This window comes from Dermacentor albipictus, chromosome 4, assembly GCF_038994185.2.
Source record: "Dermacentor albipictus isolate Rhodes 1998 colony chromosome 4, USDA_Dalb.pri_finalv2, whole genome shotgun sequence".
Taxonomy (NCBI): Eukaryota; Metazoa; Arthropoda; class Arachnida; order Ixodida; family Ixodidae; genus Dermacentor; species Dermacentor albipictus.
Genome location: NC_091824.1, coordinates 3,098,658 through 3,120,754, shown reverse-complemented (window position 1 = coordinate 3,120,754; position 22,097 = coordinate 3,098,658). Strand labels below are relative to the sequence as shown.

At 45.3% G+C, this 22,097-nt stretch overlaps 1 protein-coding gene across 6 annotated transcripts in view; it reads right to left on the bottom strand.

Annotated features, from left to right (window-relative positions):
* Window positions 1-22,097, bottom strand: part of LOC139059016 (nuclear factor related to kappa-B-binding protein) — a 617,245-nt gene that overhangs the window by 220,412 nt on the left and 374,736 nt on the right. For 5 of the 6 annotated variants that reach the window (XM_070536798.1, XM_070536799.1, XM_070536801.1 and 2 more), the window contains 2 exons: window positions 12,535-12,658; window positions 12,280-12,353 (listed from right to left, as the gene is read on the bottom strand). The exons of the other annotated variant lie outside the window; for it this stretch is intronic. In XM_070536798.1, coding sequence (XP_070392899.1) covers window positions 12,280-12,353; window positions 12,535-12,658 — 198 coding nt within the window. The remainder of the gene's footprint in view (window positions 1-12,279; window positions 12,354-12,534; window positions 12,659-22,097) is intronic. 6 annotated transcript variants of the gene reach the window in all.

Here is a 22,097-nt window from a genome sequence, read left to right as displayed (position 1 = left end):
GGTTTTACTGTAATCCAAAACTGCCTCTGTCCTGCTGGTTTCCGTGTTGATGATGTGTGGTGTTTTATGGCGCAAGGGCCAGGTTTGGCCAAAGAGCGCCATGACAAGTGGTAATGTTGACGATGTATTATGGAAGGTGTGACTTGGCTGTAAAGTGGCCTAAAAATAGTCACTGTAAAGTGGGTAAAATCTACGTGCTATAAAATTATGGCGATGACTAATGACGAATACTATGAACATTAAAATTCATCGTAAAAGAATGATGCAAAATAGAAAATATATAAGACGGTAAAATTACTTGGAGCACTGCTGCCTCGCCAGAGCCCTTGAAACACAAGGGCCTAGAGGCATGTGCTATACCAAAGAGCTATCACAGCAGCATCCTCTGAAGAGAGGACCCGCTACGAACATGTGGGGCTAACAACATGCAAGACAACATCTTTCAGAAAACTTAGGACTGCGTTGGTGCCAAATAAAGGTTCTGGGCCGAGTAGCATTATGGGATGTAGGGGGATGTGCTGCCGGTATGCTAGAGAAAAATGTTTCCTTCTCTCAGATTCGGCTGCCCGACACTCCAGTATGACGTGGAGGACGGTCAGCCTCTCCACTCAACTACCGCAGGTTGGAGGATCATTTTCAGTGAGTAAGAAGTTATGCGTGCCAAATGTGTGTCCTATTCTGAGGCGACAGAATAGGACATCTGTTCGCCGTGATTTGGTTACGGAGGGCCAAGAACCTAACTGTGGCTTTATCACGTGGAGTTTGTTATTTACTTCTGCGTCCCACGTACGTTTCCAGTGGTTTCGCAGTTTCCTTCTTAAGAAAGGCTTCAGGTCTGTGACAGGGACCGAAGCAGTAGGATTAACTGCATGCAATGAAATTGATGAGGCCATCTGGTCCGCTACAACGTTACCCTCGATGCCCCTATGTCCAGGCACCCAGCATATAATCACATGTTGGTTAGATATATATGCTTTGCACAGGACAGAGTAGAGTTCATTATTTACCGGTCTTTTGTGGTTACAGAATGACATCAAGGCCTTCACAACACTAAGGGAGTCCGTATATATAATTGATTTCTGGAGTTATAATTTCTTTATATGCTTTACAACCGACAAAAGTGCGTAGGCCTCAGCCGTAAAGATACTAGTTTCCGGATGCAGTACATCGGTTTCTGAGACAGATGGACCGACAGCTGCATAGGACACCCCGTCGTGTGACTTCGATGCGTCTGTGTAGAACTCCGTACAGGAGTGTTTGTGCTGAAGTTCCCGGAAATGCATTTGGATTTCAATTTCTGAAGCATGTTTTGTAACTTGCATGAAAGATATGTCGCATTGTATCAGCTGCCACTCCCAAGAAGGTAGCTGCTTGGCTGGACGCATTAGGCGAAGCTTGAGGAGTGGGACGTGCATTTCATGAATAAGCTCCCTCACACGTAGCGAGAAAGGCTGTCTTACGGAGGGACGATTACGAAAGTGTGTAAAATATGTCATCTCGTTAACGGTATTAAAACACGGATGTTGAGGATTAGAGTGGACTTTCAGAAAATATGTTTGGCTGATGTATCTTCTCTGCAGATGGAGTGATCACTCATTTGATTCTACATATAAACTTTGTATGGGACTCGTTCTGAAAGCGCCAGTGGCCAGTCGGATTCCTAGATGGTGGACTGGGCCTAGCATCTTTAGTGCACTCGGGGCGGCAGAGTGATAAATCACGGCACCATAGTCTAGTCGTGATAGAGATTCATTAAACACTTCCTGTCACTACCCCATGTAGTCTGGGATAGAAGTTTCATTATGTTCATTGTTTTTAAACATTTTTTTAAAAATATGTTTCATGTGGGGGACGAAAGTGAGTCTGTAGTCAAGTATGACACCTAGAAATTTGTGTTCTTTGTTTACAGGTATCTGTTGTCCTCGCAGTTCTATGCAAGGGTCTGGGATAAGTCCTCTCTTTCTTGTAAAAAGTACACAAGAACTTTTGTTAGGATTGATCTTAAATCCATTCCTGTCTGCCCACATTGACACTTTGTTCAGGCCGTGCTGTACCTGTCTCTCGCAGACTGCGAGGTTACAAGATTTGAAAGCTATTTGAATGTCGTCCACGTAGACAGAGTAAAAGATGGCCGGTGGTAATGAAGCACGAAGCGTGTTCATCTTCACGATAAAGAGCGTGCAGCTGAGCACGCCTCCTTGGGGTACAACCGTTTCTTGTGTAAAAGGACGTGAGAGTGCATTGCCGACTTTTACCCGGAAGGTACGATCGGACAGATAGCTTTTTATTATGTTAAGCATACTACCGTGGATGCCCATTTCTGACAGGTCTCTTAAGATACCGTAACGCGACGTTGTGTCGTACGCCTTTTCCATATCAAGAAATATCGACTGTTAATGTATAAATGCGTCCCGAATATTCTCTTCAACACGTACGAGATGATCGGTTGTGGAGCGCCCTTCTTGAAAGCCGCACTGATAAGGATCAAGCATTTTGCTCTGTTCAAGGAAATGAATGAGTCGCCGATTTATCATTTTTTCAAACACCTTACAAATGCAACTTGTGAGGGCTATCGGGCGGTAACTTGCCACTGAGGAAGGGTCTTTGCCTCGTTTCAAAACAGGGACCACAATGGCTTCCTTCCATGTGGTTGGAAGGTACCCTGCATCTCAGATGGTGTTGAAAAGTGTGAGTAGTGTAAATTGTGTATCATTGTGTAAGTTTTTGAGCATTTCATACATGACTCTATCAGATCCTGGTGCGGAGCTCTTGCATGCGCTCAAGGCAGCTCTCAATTCGGCAATACTAAAAGGACGGTTGTAAGGCTCATTCTCTCGACTTTTTCTCGTTAATGGCTTACGTTCTTCTATTTGTTTATATTTGAGTAAAGATTGCGAATAATGGTTTGAACTTGACATGCTCTGAAAGTGCTCCGCAAGTGAGTCTGCCTGATCTTGCAGTGTATCGCCTTGTGTGTTTACCAAAGGGAGGCAGTATGTTTGTTGCCCTCTTATCCTATGAACCCTGTTCCAGACTTTGGCCTCATCTGTAAACGAGTTAATACTCGATAAAAAGTTCTGCCAACTTTCTCTTCTGGCCTGCCTGCGGGTTCTCCTGCCTTGGGACTTTACTTTCTTAAAGTTGATAAGATTCTCTGCAGTGGGGGAAGCACGTAGTAGCCCCCACGCTTTGTTCTGTTTCTTACGAGCGATCCTACATTCGTCGCTTCACCACGGGACACGCCGTCTGCATGCCAAGCCACTTCCTTCAGATACGCATTTACATGCGGCATCTATTATGAACGCTGTAAAGTACTCCACAGCAGCATCAATTTCGAAAGAAGACATATCAGCCCATGAGATGCTAGTGAGAGCTCGAAATTTCTCCCAGTCGGCTGTATCTATCTTCCACCTAGGAGCTTGCGGAGGAAATTCGTTTTCTTTAGATGTTCTTAGCAGTACGAGAAAGTGATCGCTCCCATAAGGATTGGTCGTAACTTCCCATTCGGGTTCGAGCAGTATAGACGTGGAAACTATACTAAGATCTATTGACGAAAGGGTTCTGTTTGCAAGAGAGTAATATGTGGGTTTTTTCTAATTGAGAAGGCACGCTCCAGAAGAAAAAAGGAACTGTTCAACGAGACGACCTCGCGAATCGATACGAGAGTCTTCCCACAAGCTGCTGTGTGCATTGAAATCGCCAAGAACAACATAAGGTTCTGGCAATTCATCTATGAAGGACTGAAATTTAGGTTTGCCTAATTTGTAATGTGGGGGTATGTAAAGCGAACAAATAGTGATGAGTTTGTTTAGCAGGACAACTCGAACCGCCACTGCTTCGAGGGCCGTTCGTAGCTGTAAACATTGACACGCTATGCTTTTCTGAATTACAATGGCAACACTGCCCGATGATGCGATAGCATCATCGCGATCTTTGCGAAAGGTAACGTGCTGTCGAAGAAAATGTGTGTGTTTTGGTTTTAAGTGTGTTTCCTGTAAACACAGCACTTTTGGATTGTGTTTGTGGATGAGTTCTTGCACATCATCGAGGTTCCAAAGAAGACCTCTGACATTCCATTGAATAATTTGTGTATCCATTTTAAAAGTAAGTTGGTGCTGTGTGTACGGAAATAGAAGTTATGCCTTAGATTACAGAGCTCTTTCGAGGCCCTGTAATCAGGGTTTTGCCCTTTCTGGAGCATTCGAGGGAGCCTCGCCGCTCCTTAGGTGCTTGGTGCCCCTTGAGGATAGGTGTAGTGTCCATTGCCTCTTGTGAGGTGCCGGACACGTGCTCCTGTGAGCGAGAATTTACCAGTGAGGGTCCTGCCTTGGAGGGCAAGACCCCTGCGCCCACCTACGGGGTCGGTGGCCCCGTCTGGTGGGTTGACGGAGCAGCGCTAGCTGCAACCGCCGTGGGGGCAGATGGCGTAACTGCCGACTCGCTGGTTGTGGGTCGGACAGCCGCCGGTGGCCGTTGTGTCGCTGCTCCCTGACGCGTCACATCGGCAAAACTTTTCTTGGGCAGGTATGAAAACCGCCTGCGTGCCTCCTTGAATGAGATATTCTCTTTTACTTTGAACATTACGATTTCCTTTTTTTTTTTTCTTCCAGGATGGACACGACCGCGAGTACGCGGCGTGCTCCCCATCACAGTTTACACAGTGGAGAGCATTCTCACAAGCTTCAGAGGTGTGTTTGGGGGCACTGCATTTCGCACAAGTTTGGTGTCCTCGGCAGCTTTGCGAACTGTGGCCAAAGCGCTGGCTTTTGAAACATCGGAGTGGGTTGGGCACGTACGGCCTGACACGGAGCTTGATGTACCCGGCCTCAATTGACTCGGGCAGGACACTTGAACCAAAGGTGATTATTAGGTGCTTGGTCTGGATCTCTTTACCATCTCGCCTCATCTTAATTCTTCTGACATTTATAACATTTTCCTTACTGAAGCCCTCCAGGAGTTCCGCTTCAGTAAGCTCCAGCAGATCATCATCTGACACAACACTGCGGGTGGTGTTCATTGTACGGTGCGGGGTTATTGTTATGTGGGTCTCCCCAAATGACGCTAGTTTCTGTAGTTTCTCATATTGTTTCAGATCGCGGAGTTCCAAGAGGAGGTCACCGCTTGCCATCTTCGACACCTTGCAACCTGGACCAAAAACATCAGTCAAGGACTTTGAGACAAGGAATGGAGAAATGTTTCGCACTGCTTTGTTTGGCTTTTCAGAATGAATAACGTGGAAGCAGCGAAAATTCTGGGTTTGGCGTCCAAAAAACTTGAAGACATCTTCGGTGCGCCCTCGTTTCTGAGGGCGATCAACAAGGGAGGGGAAAGAAGTTTCCATGAAAAAAATATATACATTCAGCAACAGCGCCGACCGTCCACCACGGAGCCCAACGAAGGGACGCGGCAGAGCTTGCATACAAGTCTGCACGACGCCAGTCGTACGCTGTCACTATAATCGAATATGGTGTAACCAAGGTTGGATAGCCACACAGGATTAACCCTTGCCGCTAGGAGAAAGGAAGTAATAAGAAGAGAGAAGGAGACAGGAAAGGTCAAAAAGTGAGAGATAAAGACAAAGATTCGAGGAGGGAGAGACTGGAAAAGGCGACTGCCGATGTCCTCCAGATGGGTCAGTCTGGAGGTGCCGTCTATGTGAAGCCGAGGCTGAAGAGGTGTGTTGCCTCCGCCGGGGGCCTTAAAGGTCCAAACACCCAGCATCGGCTCAACCCCCAGGATCCCCTTTTCCCCCCTAAGCTGCGCACGGCTACACGCGGGAGGGTCCAACCCTCGTGTGCTCGGGTACGTGGTGCCAACACACACCAAACGCCTGCTCACGCAGACGCCCCTGCGGGGAGGTATCCGTGTTCCCGGGGACTAACAATGAAAAATGTTCCGATGAGTTCAACGAAGTCGTCGCTGTTTACCACGAAGTCTGGAGTGAGTTGTCAGCATTTGCAGAAGCAGTTGATGGGTGAAAGGTCTACAAGTTTGTGTCCCTGGATGAAGGCGTCGCGACTATGGGAAAGCTTGAGCACAAAAATTTTAGCGCCGATGTTGTGAATCAGGACACGAGTGAAGCGAACAGTGAGGACAACAACTTGGACCTTGTGCCTGCTTGTGCCTACGACTCAGTGATGGGTCAGTGGGATTCAGAAAAGCGAATTATTCAAGCTGAAGGCTGTACATGGGTGGAGTGAATGAAGAGGAAATCAAGGCTAAGGATCACATTGTGCGTGCTTTAAGCAATGAAAGTGAAGAGAACAACTGTGTGGTGATTGGTGATAAAGTCATAGAGACACAGATGATACACAACCCAATGATGCTCTATCATTAGCAACACAGACAATTTTAGTCATGGCAGGTAGGACACTTTTCTTTGAGTATTTGGCAAAAATGAACAATTATGATGAAGAGGTGTGTCCCTGTGTCAGACCAGAGCAGTAGTCAATAAATGTAGCTGAAGCCAATGTTTTGACAAGAGTGTTTGTAAGAGCAGCAGTTGCTGCTTTCCTTAGCAATGCTTTCACGTATGCATAGGTCACTCTCTACCTCCTTCAATGGGGAAGGAGGAGAATGAGCCGGTGCATTGTGTGGGGTAGCTGATGTTGATAAAAGAAAGACCCTTACAAAATACTAAAGAAGCTTAAAAAAAGTTTAAACTGGGTATAATAGTAAATTAGCAAAGGACAATGAAATAAGCATTTACATGCGTACTATGACATCAGTTACGAACCACACACCTGCTTATTCTCCTCCTCCTTCATTGAGGGTGGGGGAGAGTGAGCTCCACAGATATAAAAATGCTGCTTAGTAAAGAAGCAGTTGCTGCCGTGATGAAGACCCCTGTCCAAGAAACGTTGGTTCCAACGACAGTCTTTGCCGAACTACTGCTCACCATTTCAAGCCTCCACCTTCCTGTGAACTGCTGTATTGTTTAGATCTGTGTCAGTGCAGTCACACGGACACCAACAAGCTGTGTGCAAAGAAGGTCCAGTTTAGGGTTGTCAACTGTCCTGAATTTAGCGAAACAATCCCGATTTCTAAGTAAGTGTCCCGTCTTCCGACTTGACGCAGTTGGGAAGGTCAAATGTCAAAATTTTGCTTTTTCAACAGAATAACAATAAGTAGACCAGATTTGTTTTTAAAATGGCTGATAGCTCGTTTGCACATATTTCTTTTTTTGGTTCTGTTGCATTGTCATAAAGGTGGTTTTGTTTTTATCATGGTTCTAGCTCTGTTGTAGGCCCTGACCGTTCATAGTACTTTTGTCCAAACTTCACCTCTCTTGTTGTATATCGCGAGATGGTAGGAATAAAAAAATTGTTCAACTTGTTGTAAGTACAGATTGGCAGCGCCTAGCACTGACAATGTCGGTTGCCGCCAGCAGCCACCCCCCTCACCCTCTCATCCCAACTACGTCGACTCGAAAGTTGGCAGCCCTATTTCAGTTAGGTATGCATTATCAATAGAGGATTGTCAGTTGGTTGAAGCAATGCAGCACCACCTCTAGCAGCTCCATTGTTAGTTTTTCGGCTGGGAGCGCCACAAATAAGTTCCTTTATGACTGCCATTCGCCCACTGCGATAGACTAGACTAAAACAAAAACTTTACATCCTTGGTTTGCGTTTTGCAGCCAGAAAAGTCTGATCTTGTATGGTGTGGTTGTGTGCAATATAGAGTACCCAGAGTGCACATTTGAGACATGATTACAAGAGGTCAGAGGTCAAGAGGTTTAAGTGCACATGCGAAATATATTTTAAAATTTACATGCATGGTGTTCGCATTAATCGATGCAGATTTAGAAATAGAGCGTACAAGCGAGTTAAAATGTATAACAGCAGACCATGCGACTTATTCATTCAGCTGAGAGTGCAAGCTTTCTTTTCCAACTGCCTATAATAAAGAGTGCCAGTTCAAATAATCTTTAGCTGATCTGCATGTTATGCATACGCGTAGGACTTATATAAAACATTTGTAATTCATTGTATAGCACAAAGTACCTTTGTTTTCCTGTGGCCCAGTTACAATGCGCCACCAAACACCACACTTGGTGTTTGGTGTTCACAGACGCCGACGCTGAAACAGATTGCTTTAGCTTGGCTTCTAGGGCTAAATGCCAGACAACGCATGGCTGTGTGATTGCCACTGAACACAAACATCCCGCAACATTGAGCCATTTCATAGGAGTTAGTGTTTTGGCACAAGATGGCGCAGATGGCACAACACTTCCATCACTGTGCACAAAACATTGCTGCAGGTGGTGGCTGGGTGGTAGAGATCACGAAAAGACAGCGATGCCACTGTATTCAGCAGGCAGGCAAATGATAAGCGATGCACCAGCTTTTGGCTTGCTCTAGGCACTGGCATTCTCCAACAATGGCAACAACATATAATATGTTGGTGAACAGGAGCGAGATGAACGCACTGCTGGTGACAGCTTTGAGCACATGCACAACTTTTCCAGACACAGACATGTTTTCAATGGCTTTGCAGCAGAGACCCAAGATGTCTTCAATGTAAGTGACATAAGGCTCAGTTGATGTCCACATGCATGTGGATACAGTCAAAGCCGTTTTTAACAAATTTGATAGCTGTGCAAAAAGTGGTCAGTTCGAAACTGCGCAGCCACCATTTCTTATTAGAGAGCTTGTGATCTATTTTACTAACAGTGGGACATATCTGCATTCTGCACAAGAGAGTGAAGCGTTCTAGTTGGCCAGAAGTGTGAACTTTGGAAACTGCAGCGAAATGTCACCATTCTGTGAAGGTCTCAGACATCACGGTCTCAGCATTATGACTGCATGTGAGGCACACAAGAGCCGTAATATTACTTTATCTATACTGCTTCGGGTTAAAAAAATGCAATGTTCAAAAGATAAAATGATGCCGCGGACCATTATCAGCAAGTGGCAATGTTTAAATGAAGCTCCGCCAAAACGTAATCTGACAACGGCATAGTAACCACCAATCCTTGCAGCATTGCGTAGCGGCAGCACGTGGTGCAGCGTTCTCGCCGATCAGGGCTGCATCGACAGGAACGTTTAAGTGGCCGTTGTTTCCATAGTGGAAGGATGGCCATTCCAAATCATTGAAGCAGGCACGTGGCGCCGCACAGACAATTGCACAAAAATGCAGCTGATTCGTCCAGGATGCCGGACCAGCGTGAATTTTTCTTCTACTGCGAGGATTTCTTTGTGAGAAACTCGTATGGGTTTCCTTTGTAGCTTCGTGCTACAATTCAAGTGGATGACAATATTTTAAAGGTGTGCGAATATTCGAAAAGTTTGAATATTATATTTTCAAGATTCATATTCAATTCAAAAAATAGATGTTTATAAATGTTAGAATATTCTAATCAAATCAACTACATTGCTGGCTGTGCGGGAGCAAACATGGTTCTTAGCATTTGCTTCTATTTAATCAAAGAATATTTGGGCGATTCTGCGCTGAATTTTGTTATGATTTCGTGCTGCTAGCAAAATTTCGCCTGAAAAGTGCACTTAGCCACTAAATGGTTAAACTCTGCGAAAAAGCCAGCCTCTTAATAGCAAAATGCACAGGTTTGCAGACAGCAAGGGTGCTTTTTTTTTTTCAGTGCCACACTCGATTCTGAGCCTATTGCTTGATAGCAAGTGCGATGAGTGATGACTGGCACAGGGTGAAATGCCTCCGAGTTTACGAGCATTTGATGCAGTATAATAAGGCACAGGCTGGTGAGGACAGCTAGTAGAAATTATAGGATGTTCTTGAGGGCTAGTTGGTTCACACATTAAAACTGCGCTAAAAACGAGGACTACGAAAGAAACACACAACTGCACTGTGATGTATTGTGTGTTTCTTTCGATGTCCTTGTTTTTTACGCACTTTTAACCTACATTTCTAGAGGGGATTACAGTCGAACCCGACTATATTGAACTCGCAAGAAAACGCCTATCCGTTCGATATAGAGCATAGTTCGATATAAGCCTGCTAAATAATTGGATGTCATAAGAGCACACGCCATTTATAAAATCAATTTATTGATGAAACTAGCTTAGTTTCGCATGAAATGGTCCTGCATTTTCTTCTGCTTGGGCAATTTCGCTGCCTGCGATGCACGCACTTCTCCGCATTGTCTAAGAAGTCGGAGCAGCTGAGGCCACAACCTTCCGCATTCGCGCAGAAGCACCGGACTAGTGCGAGCGCACCAATCACTTTGGAGGATCTAGGCAAAGGACTGTCGTTGCTTTCCTCATCGTGCCCACTTTCACTTCTGCTTGGTACGATGTAGGCAATGTAGTCTTCGTTTTCAGGCTCTCCCGTGGTGACGACACCATCGTTTGCACTCCCAAGCTCATCCACCATTGATTCGTCAACAGCTTCCGGAAATTCTGACAGCTCGCTCCAAACTTCGGCAACACCAGCAATGACTTCGTGGCATTTATCAGAATTTACAGTCATCACCGAGCATGTGGAAGCGGGCATGGCTGAAGCAATTTCTGATGAACCACTTGATCGTACATGGCTGTGCGTACGCGTCAGGCTTCACAGGCACCGGGTTGCGAGTCTGGCCACTTTAGCCCAAATCTCGCCCTTATTCTTCAAGATCGTGCTGAAAGGGCTCCTCGGAATAATGCACACCTGACTTCTCACTGTGTTCAACCCGATTTATGATTTTGAGCTTCACGATGAAAGGCAAATCCTGCCGCTTCATCATGGCAACGCTGCAGGAGAAGGCCCACAAGGTGCACACACAATGAACCAGAAAAGCAGCAAGACAACTCGCACTTTCGCCATCCTGAACGACGAGGGCACAAGAGCCTTTGATTGGCTGTCTGAGCAAGCAAGCACTGCGGGCGGTCCAACAGAATCAGTTTTTTGCAGGGGGATGTCGACAACTCGTCCGAGGCAGCAAGGTCACAGTATGGAAAATGGTTGGATGGAGCCGCACCGCCCGGTTTTCCTGGCTCCACAAGGGAAAGCTAACTACTGGGGGCACTTTTTTGCCACTTGACGTTCGATATATTGAGAGTCGCTGCTATTTTTGTTCGATGTAAGCATGATTTTTGCCATACATACTCATTGTAACTATACCGTGTCCAGAAATTGTTCGATATAGTTGGGATCGACAGTACTAAATTTTCTAAGTTAACATATGAGCCAAATGAACAATGCTTTAGTATAACAGCTTACTAGTCTAGTTTTTTAACATTGACAATGCAATTGCAATGTTGCAACATGACAAACTACCCTATTTGCTAATAATTGTGTGTGCATATCATTACTGAATATTCAATTTGATTTGATATTCGAAGCTAAGTATTCATATTCTATACATATTTGAAAATTTTGATATTCACACACCCCTACAATTTTTCCCATTCATATACTTTCCTCTACCTTGCATGCTTCCACAGAAGTGATTTGAAATATTCAGCAATATATATATATATATATATATATATATATATATATATATATATATATATATATATATATATATATATATATATATATATATATATATATATATATATATATATGTTGCAGTTGTCAGCAATGGAGCCACTAAAACGAAAACAGAAAAACAGAGGTTCACACTCACACAAAGAAAACACAAGCTCGAATGTTTTTAGGGTACAGCATTTGTCAGAGTAAAAGCTCATTCATAGTCCGGCATTGTCCGCACGCCAGCCTGCTGAAGTCCGTCATGTCAAGCATGCTATGTGTGGTGTTGAAAAGCACCATGTCTAATGTCACCTGATTACAACCGACGAGTCACAGATGACAGCCGCGGTTTCTGCACCAAGTGCAGCACGGCACTGTGAGTGATAAGGACAGTGGGACATGGGAGGAGCCATCTCGGCAAGGAGTAGGGGTGGATTGAAAGTGCAACATGTGTGATGCCATTGTTAGTCCTAACAGCAGCGATGAGCGATTATTCTAGGTGCATGTGCTTCGTAATGATTGTGGCTTGGAGCAGCTTCTGTATGGAGGACACAGTGTCAATGGCACTGTGTGCACTTTGAAAGTTTGAAAAACAGCGCAAGGGGGACAGAAGAGAGAACAATAATTACTCTGCGCACGACTGTGTCCCACTTACTATTATTTTTTTTTCCCCTTATTATTCGCTCTTCTGTGCTGCACCTGTTCACACCACCATTAAAGTCCAGTTATGATGGTCTACCAATGAGGCTACAGAGAAACCCTCACAATGGGATCAAAGATGCCGTTTGCAGTAACTGTGCACATATCTCTAGTAGGATGCTGCAACAGCGAACATTTAGCCATGCTCACCAGGCGGGGCAGCTTGTTCTTCTGAATTGCCTTCTTGGCTTTGGCAGCAGCAGCCTGTGCCTGGTGGATCTTTTCTGTAAAGGGCAACATCTGGTCACTGACATGCATCCAGGAATGACCAAAGAGAAATGTTTGTCTTAAGAATATGGTCAATTTACAGGACAGTGAAACAGGCGGGCTACAATACATGAGGAAGTGAGTGCAACCAGTTTGGGCAGTTCTTTCTACGGCTACACTGCAAGATGTGAGGCTCACCAAATTCTTCCTCAGTGCGACAGCGGTGCAGGTAGATCCAGAGCTTGCGGTTGACATCATACTTGACACAAGGATCCTTCTCGTAGTGCAGCCGGTCCAGGGCTCCACTCACCACTGTGTGGATCTGGTGGTCACAACGTTAAAGCAGCCCCTTTGTTTGTCTCGATAATGCCAAGTTTATTATCTGTCAATATAGAACACTGAGAGCATATTTTTTTCAGCCGTGTGTGACAGAAGCTGTGGCTGCATTTTGAGAAATTTATTATATGTAGCCTCAAATCAATGGTGATGGCATGGCATGGCTGACATTCGCCACGAAATGTTGAGTAACACGTAGATGCTTTGATGATCTACCAGCGCACTCAAGCACAGCAGCTCTCATGATGAAGAAACAACAACAAGACAATAGGGGCAGAGGTTGGATGATCTATTGTAGAGCAGCTTTGAGAGAGCAGATATCTTGGGGCATGTACTGAATGTGCATGCACTGTAGTCCCAAGCAGCTGTTCTTGAAGACAGGAACGGAAATGCAGCCAAAATTTAAACCTATTTAATATACAAAGAATAAAAATACCTACTTGTCAGACATCTCCAGTGGACACCTCAATCACCTGAGTAGCCAAATTTCTCAACGAAATGGTCATTCAGGCTAGTTGGTTGATTTGCATCTTGAAAACTTTTGAAGCTCAACGAAAGACAGTACATGAACAACAGGACTCACAATTGAAAGATTTATCAGAAGTGAGCACAAATACATAGGCACAAAAAAAAGAGGGGTGACCACACGTGCAGCAAAACAGAGGTGACAGAAATCAATAGTAAATGGTGAAAATGTGGGCTAACTACCAAGAAAGGCAATTTCCTTATCGTGGAGCACGACAGAAGAGTGGCTGCAACAGGCATCTCCTCTTTCTCTGACATGGTAGGCTTCTGCTAAATCTCGAGTTGGTTGATTGATATGTTTCAGTTGTGAGTAAGCGCCTTGTCCTGCTGTTCCTTCATGTACTGTCTTTCATTGTGCTTAAAAATGTTTTCAAGACTACATTTCTGCCACAACAAATAAATTCTTTAAATAGGTTGAAGTGACCTTGGCAGGCCAGTGCTTGTTTCTGAATTGTCTGCATCATGAAAATATAGCTGTATAAAAAATTCCAGCACAACTCATCTCATGAATGTCAACATTAATGTGATTAGCACCAAAGTAATGAAGTGGCACACTGTACTGCCACCACAAAGACGTGTTATGTATGAGGCGTGAATGCAGCCGGGTTCCTTACTTGCGCTTCCCACCGAACAAGCTGCACTCTCTAGTGGCAGCATCCTGAAGTCAGCGCGTGAGTGAAATATTCCTACAAGATTGTCTCACTATGATGTGGGTTCGATTCCACCCACTACCAGATGAATATTTAATCATTTGTTTGTCACTGATGAAGAGTGGCCCATACCCAGCGATCCAGGTTGGCATCAAAGAGGTTCATTGAAGCCAGTGGCACACATCGTGACCCAAGTTGGCATTAAAAAGGTTTATTGAAGAACCAATCTATTCACAGCAACTGTATGGCTCTTGGCAAGCTGTATGACCACTGCAAGTAATATCGTTGCGAAGTGCAAGCTTGATGCACAAATTTGTGTGTGTGTGTGTGTGTGTGTGTGTGTGCGTGTGCGTGGAGCCAAACCTCCATATATCGAACAGTGTGGTGATTGCAAAATAGTTCGATATAGCCAGAATTTGATATATAAGATCACGTAAAAAGATGTGTCGAAAACTTGTACAAACTAATCAGTGAACCAAGGGTGCAACTGGGGATCGCTGTTCGGAGCGTGCGTTTGGTTGCTAGGCTGCACCGACTTCGTGAGCCCTGCAAAGTTTCTCTGAAGAACGATCCCCGACCGCAACCCAATTGTGGCACATTAAATACTCATTTAAAGCTTCCCAAAAAGTATTTATTTCTTTGCCTAAAAGTACTGTAGCTGTGTAGACTGCTTCTCATTGGCAGCCGCATGCTTAACGCTGTTCTCAACATAGTCCAAACGATCCACAAGCCATAGGTTGGTTCTTTTTATTGCACCACAGTAGCGGTGAAGAGGGGCCAAAGCAGCTACAGCCTCAGTTGAAGTCGGGAGCATGACATCATCAATGCTTGTGGGATCAACCACGGCAGCGTCTTCCAAGTTTGGCCACTACTTCCACTGCGATCTCCACGTCCGTCAACCAAAGCATTTTGAAACACCGTCTTACCTGTTAACCTACCTTCAAGTATGAACCAACTAGCCCACAAGAATGTACTACTAAAGTAAAATGAAACACTGTCAATAACAAAGTATGAAGTGGCATCTGCATCTATGAGTGAGCCCAGTGAGTGTGCGCTGTCACGTGCCTTTGTGGATGAAAACCGCAATTCCTCGCGAGCCACGGCCGGTGCAGAGAGTGGCACCGAGGAGGAGTAAGTGCGGCAAATGCAATGCGGCATTGATGCTGTTGAACTAGCCAAGCCGCCACATGTGTACACCACTATGTTCAAATGGCACCCTTGGTGCTTTCAATGTGTGCAGCTATAGTGCGCAGCAGTCGGGAAAGCCCATCGCGCCATCACTATTTTTGAGGGTGTTGCGGTGTCAGCAGAGCGCACGTGGCCTAGGATGGCGAAGTTCGATATACCCATTTTATGTCCGACCCTGTTCGAAATAAAAAATGAAAAATGCATGCAATTTTCAAGGTGTTTTAGAAAGTGTTCGATATACACAATAATTTGATATAACCGCGTTCAATATATTGAGGTTTAACTATATGTATGTGTGTGTGTGTGTGTGTGTGTGTGTGTGTGTGTGTGTGTGTGTGTGTGTGTTTGTGTGTGTGTGCATGCGTACGTGCGTGAGCATGTTCAAAAGAACCTTACAGGCCCTATGGCAGGGCATAAAGTGAGGGGGGCATCTTGAAGAGTAAGGCTACAAGTACAAATTTCCAACAGGAACAGTGCAATAAAAAGACTGCAGTGTTATACAATATTGAACGCACAGGGAATACAAAGCAATATGCAAAGGCACCCGAATACTTGTTACCATTGTTACGTGGCCTAGGATGGCGAAGTTCGGTATACCCATTTTATGTCCGACCCTGTTCGAAATAAAAAATGAAAAATGCATGCAATTTTCAAGGTGTTTTAGAAAGTGTTCGATATACACAATAATTTGATATAACCGCGTTCAATATATTGAGGTTTAACTATATGTATGTGTGTGTGTGTGTGTGTGTGTGTGTGTGTGTGTGTGTGTGTGGGTGTGTGCGTGGGTGTGTGTGTGTGTGTGTGTGTGTGTGTGTGTGTGTGTGTGTGTGTGTGTGTGTGTGTGTGTGTGTGTGTGTGTGTGTGTGTGTGTGTGTGTGTGTGTGTGTGTGTGTGTGTGTGTGTGTGTGTGTGCATGCGTACATGCGTGAGCATGTTCAAAAGAACCTTACAGGCCCTATGGCAGGGCATAAAGTGAGGGGGGCATCTTGAAGAGTAAGGCTACAAGTACAAATTTCCAACACGAACAGTGCAATAAAAAGACTGCAGTGTCATACAATATTGAACGCACAGGGAATACAAAGCAATATGCAAAGGCACCCGAATACTTGTTACCATTGTTACGTGGCCTAGGATGGCGAAGTTCGGTATACCCATTTTATGTCCGACCCTGTTCGAAATAAAAAATGAAAAATGCATGCAATTTTCAAGGTGTTTTAGAAAGTGTTCGATATACACAATAATTTGATATAACCGCGTTCAATATATTGAGGTTTAACTATATGTATGTGTGTGTGTGTGTGTGTGTGTGTGTGTGTGTGTGTGTGTGGGTGTGTGCGTGGGTGTGTGTGTGTGTGTGTGTGTGTGTGTGTGTGTGTGTGTGTGTGTGTGTGTGTGTGTGTGTGTGTGTGTGTGTGTGTGTGTGTGTGTGTGTGTGTGTGTGTGCATGCGTACATGCGTGAGCATGTTCAAAAGAACCTTACAGGCCCTATGGCAGGGCATAAAGTGAGGGGGGCATCTTGAAGAGTAAGGCTACAAGTACAAATTTCCAACACGAACAGTGCAATAAAAAGACTGCAGTGTCATACAATATTGAACGCACAGGGAATACAAAGCAATATGTAAAGGCGCCTGAATACTTGTTACCATTAGCAGAGCAAAAGGAATAGTGTTTATGAAAACAGTGAAAAACATTACAAAAATGCGCGATGAAATACACTAGACTGGGCATTCGTGAACGGTATTAAATGGGTAAAGCGTGAGTAACTGACAGCGGAACGTGTTGTCGGGGTTAAATATGGAGGCTATGTTATCAGGGAGGTCATTCCAGAGACGAATGGCATGAGGTAGTGCAGATGAATTAAATGCATTTGTTTTACCGTATATGCGCATGAAACTGAACTGAATATGTAATCTGCATGAAAAAGAGTGGGGTATTTGCACTTGTAACCGGGTTCGTTTGTGTAAAAGCTCCAATTTTTGCTTAAAAAGCTTCCATTGTTTGGCAATGTCGCCACTCAGGCGTGACGGTTCAGCAGGCTTTAAGAATTCCATCACGGGTGGCCACGCACTTCTGACACCATGTTTCGTGCCGTTCACGCAAAGAATACGATCGAGCCAAGTGTCGGTCAACACAGAACCCCGTTGCTTTATTTGCTCCACTATTTATGCGTCGTGGGTAGGAGAGGGAACACGTTTAACATAGCTTTCAAGGCAATGTTTGTTGATTCCATCGTCAGTGGGCATGCACAATAATGCTGAGTTGAAAAGATGTGAACATGATGCACTTGTCTTTATAAAACACGATACAACAGCTGGTTCAGTTTCCTACACGCGTTGCAAATAATACATCTTCAATTCTTGACCTTGTTTTGACATCATCACTGGAAATTGTATCTTGTGTGTCTAATACGGCCAGTACCATTGATCATGCAATTATTAAGGCAACGATTTCATTGCCATTCTCATGCATGCGTAAACATCTTAAAACAATATGCAATTACAAAAAAGCTGATTTCAATGTGATTAACAATGCATTGTGCTCCTTTTTAAATGTGTTGTTCAAGTACCTTGAATTATCTGTGCAAAGCAACTGGGGCTTATTCAAAACGACAATTTCAGGACTAACCTTTAAATACAATCCTATCAAGAAAGTTTTTTCAAATACAAATGCTCCGTGGTACAACAGGTACATTAACCATCTTTCAAACCATAAGGAAAGGCTCTATCGCGCTGCTATCAAATCTCGGTCTGACAAACATAGGTCAGCCTATAAATCTGCAACCACAACTTACTTATCTGAAATGAAATGAGCTAAATTTCTTTCTTTCATCCCACCCTTGCAGCTATGCTATAATATATTTCTAGAGAATTTTGGAGTGTCATGCATGGCAAAAAAAAAAAAACAGCACGATAACTTTGCAAACGACGGAAGGACATCGTGTACCTGGCATAGAGTATTTGTCTGTCCTAAATGACACATTTATAAAAGCTTTCGCTCGGCCACTAGGTACCAATAAACAACATACTTTGACATTACCTCATTACTTGCCCATGGACGCCATTTTTATTACTTCTGAGGGTAATCGCACTGTCATTAAGAAACTTAAAAACTCATCCTCACTTGGTGTTGACAACATTAGTACGAAAACCTTGAAAAACACTGTTCAATACTGTTCTATCATTTTGGCATGCATTTTTTCAGTCCCTGCAGCATTCTAACCTATCAGAAGGCTGGCTGCTAGGGAAGATTGTTTCAGTTTACAAGTCTGGGGCAACACACAATCCATCAAATTTCTGTCCAATTTCACTCACATCTGTTCCATGTAAAGTTTTTCAACACATTGTATTTACTGACATTGTTAATTTTCCCAAGTCAAACCAGTTTTTTGTACCCTCACAATATGGCTTCCGCAAGAATTTTTCTTGCGAAACACAGCTTCTAGTCTTTACTAATTACCTGCATCATTTGCTTGATTTTCGATTTTCAATAGACTGTATTTTTTTAGATTACACTAAAGCATTTGACAAGGTTACTTATCACTTACTACTTTTTAACCTCGGCCAATGGATGGTGTATCTGCGTATGACATCCTCCAGTGCACTACATCTGCACGCTTGGAGTGGCGCCTGACACCGGCGAAAGATGCCGAGAGCGAGTGGGGCTATACTAATCAAGGTACAACCAAATTAGGAAGGCCCACTAAGCTTGAACAAAGACACTCTCACACCAGAACAGGAATTGGCCTCCCTGGTGCAGTATTCGGCGACAACCTTGCTAATGAAATGATCTCCTCAAAGAAATGGCCCTCAGTCCCCAGTGGCTGCGGAGCATCTGATCAAGGCGCCGGTCAGACTTGCAACGCAGCAGAGGGTGCTGAGAATATCTGGGTCCGGACAGGCCGCCAATGGAAACTGACCTTTGCAACGTTTAACACCTGAACCCTCTCGAGTGAGGCAAGCTAAGCAGGATTCTTCGATGAACTATCAGACATTGTTTGGAATATTATTGGCCTTAGTGAGATTAGAAGATCTGGTGAGGCTTACACATTGGGCTTCTTCGATTTTCCACTTCTGGCTACCCGCGGGCTGCCAGAGCCAGCCAGAGCGTCTTCGTTTTTCTCGCGTTGCTCCGCCCACCGCGCTACGCACTTCCGCCGGGCGTTCGTTTTGCTCGCGCTGGAGGGTTCTGGCTACCCGCGGGCTGCCAGAACCTGCCACGACGATTTTGGTCTGGCTGCTCTCTGGAAGTTCTCTGGCTAGCAGACGACTCAAAGAGGCGATGGGTGCTCGCCGCCATCTTTACGGGGACTTCACGGATTGCAACGCGGGCGCTTGAGGACTTAAATTTACCTCGCTCAGCCAACCGTCTACAGTCATCTTCGGATTTCCTTACTTCTAGCGTTATCTTTTTAGGTACTAACGCTCCGCTCCGCATCGCGAAGCGGTGTGATACGAGCCGTGGTGAACCGTTTGAAGCTTTTGTGTGTGTGTGTATATGTGTGTGTCCCCTGATTGCTTCTTCGCGGCGGTGAACAGCGCGCCGCGCTCTTATGCGTGCATGTTATCTGCATCGTGTTCCACGCAAGTTGTAGATGCTCATTCACACATTGCGGTACATTTTGCGTTCGTATTTCTCTGGTGGCGTTCCTGGCGTTCCTTTTGACATATCTCGCGTATGTATATCTCTCCTTTCTTTGCAGTTAGCGAAGGCTTTGCAGCTAGCCCGTGTTCGCTCCGTCTCTCCGTCGTATGCTTAGGTGGCAGCTCGAAACCGATATGTGCTTGAACTGCAGGTCGTTGATCTAAGAATACACTGATTGCACTCGGTACATTTAGACAAACGTACATTGGCTTATTGCTCTCGTGATTGCGACCAATGTTGTTTTTCATGTGGAACGTTTCGCTGGTCACAGGCGACGTGAATTTTCACGCGCCAGCCGCGACCCCAGCTCCTTAAATGAGAAGCACCATCAGCCGCAAAAACTTTCTGAAATCGAAGCGCAAGCAGGTCGGCGCGAAATTTTATGCGTATGAGACGTACCCGATAACCTGCTTTTTGATGTCGTGTGACGACACAACGCTAACTCATCAATGTCGCCGGTGGTTGACGTGATCGCTGCGAGCAGGGATCCTCCAGCCATCGCTTTCGAGTATACAATCACGATTTCGCATCTTGTCATCCGCTGCGTCGGAGGCCATCTGTTGCGCTGCGCAAGGCGAGGTTGGCCGAGTACGCGTCCTGCGCTGAGTCGCGTGAAAGTGATCGTATCCCTGAATGCAACTATATATTTTCAAGCTGGCAACGCACAAATGGGCCGACTACGCCGAGCGCGCGCCGGCCTCGCCGGGCGCTGCCATGCTGGTAGCATGTTTACATTTGGCCAGCTGTAGCGGCGTTCGATTTTGCGAACTTCAGGCAGGTTCGGGTTGTCTTGAGATCCCAGCCCACGTGACTTCCTGTCAGAACCGGAACTAGCTGGCTGCCATCTGGTTGCCAGTGGGCGGCCAGAACTCTGAAAATCGAAGAGGCCCATTGCTGAATAATGGTCATGTCCTCTGCTATAGAGGTCTCCCAGATAAGAAGCAATATGGGGTGGGATTCTTAATCCACAAAGACATAGCGGGCAACATTGGCGAATTTTACAGCATCAACGAGTGGGTAGCAGTAGTCGTAATCAAACTCATTAAAAGGTATACTTTAAATGTAGTACAAACCTACGCTCGAACGTCAAGTCACGACGATGAGTAAGTACCGTAAAAACCGGACTATAGGTCAGACCGGAATATAGGTCGACCCCCCAACTAACCAATCCTAAAAATAAAAAAAAAAATATTTTTCAATGGCAAAAGTACTGAAAGACACCCTTACCTTGAAACAAATGCGACTCAGCCGGTTGCACAATGGTGACAGCATTTATTTAAATGCTGCTCGCATGTGCACCTGGCTAAGTTTTTAACAGCATCGCGCGACCATCGACCCGCGTGCATGTCAGCACCTTATTAACGGCGCTGAGGGGCGAAACAAACGAGATACGCGCATGTGTACACATGCGCTTACTTTCGCTATTTCGCCGCTCCGTGCCGTGATGATAAGGTGCTGACAAACACACGGGTCGATGGTCGCGCGATGCTGTTAAAAATTGGCCGGATGTGCAATACACAGAAGGACAAAAAGTGCGCAAGCGCTACTCCGAATCAGAGTCGCCTGAACTAGAGTCCGATGACGGATGCTTCTCGCTGTCCACGTCCCATAGAGCATCGTCCTCTGTGCCGTCCAGCGCGTTGCTTATGCAGCATTTTCTGAAAGACTTGCGCACCATCTCATCGGGGAGAGATTTCCACGCCGACGACACCCAGCCACAAACAGTCGCAAGCGGTGGACGTCACAGGCGGCCGATGGGGGTAGTCGGGTTATCGCCCAGCATCCATTCAATATAGAGTTCATGCACTCTATCTTTAAACGGCTTATTTAGCACAACGTCTAGTGGCTGCAGCACAGATGTCATTCCACCAGGGATGACCACGAGGTCCGTCTTGCCGTCGCACAGGGCCCGCTTTACGTTGGCTGTGAGGTGGCCTCGAAATGAGTCCAGAATGTTCGCTCACTCAAAGAGAGCACCAGGTCACCGCTTCCAGACGAGCCGGACCCATTCCAGCATCAACGATTCCTTCATAAAACCGTTTTCATTAACCCGGACGATGACGTCGCGTGGGAATTCCTCTTTCGGTAATGTTTTTCTTTTAAAAATGATGAAAGGGGGCAGCTTCTTCCCATCAGCTGTACATGCGAGCATCACAGTGAACCGCGAGTGCTCGTTGCCCGTTGTAAGAAGCTTGATTTGCTTGGCTCCTTTCTCGGAAACAGTCCTGCTTGAGGGCATATCGAACCACACTGGCGTTTCGTCGGCGTTTCCTATCTGTCCTATCATGTAGTCGCGTTGCAGCCGAAGCGCAATTACATATCGCTGAAACTCGATTAGCTTGTCCTCGAATTCTTCGGGCAGTTTCTGGCTCACAGAAGTACGGCGCCGTAGTGCAAAGCCGTTCCTCTTCATGAAA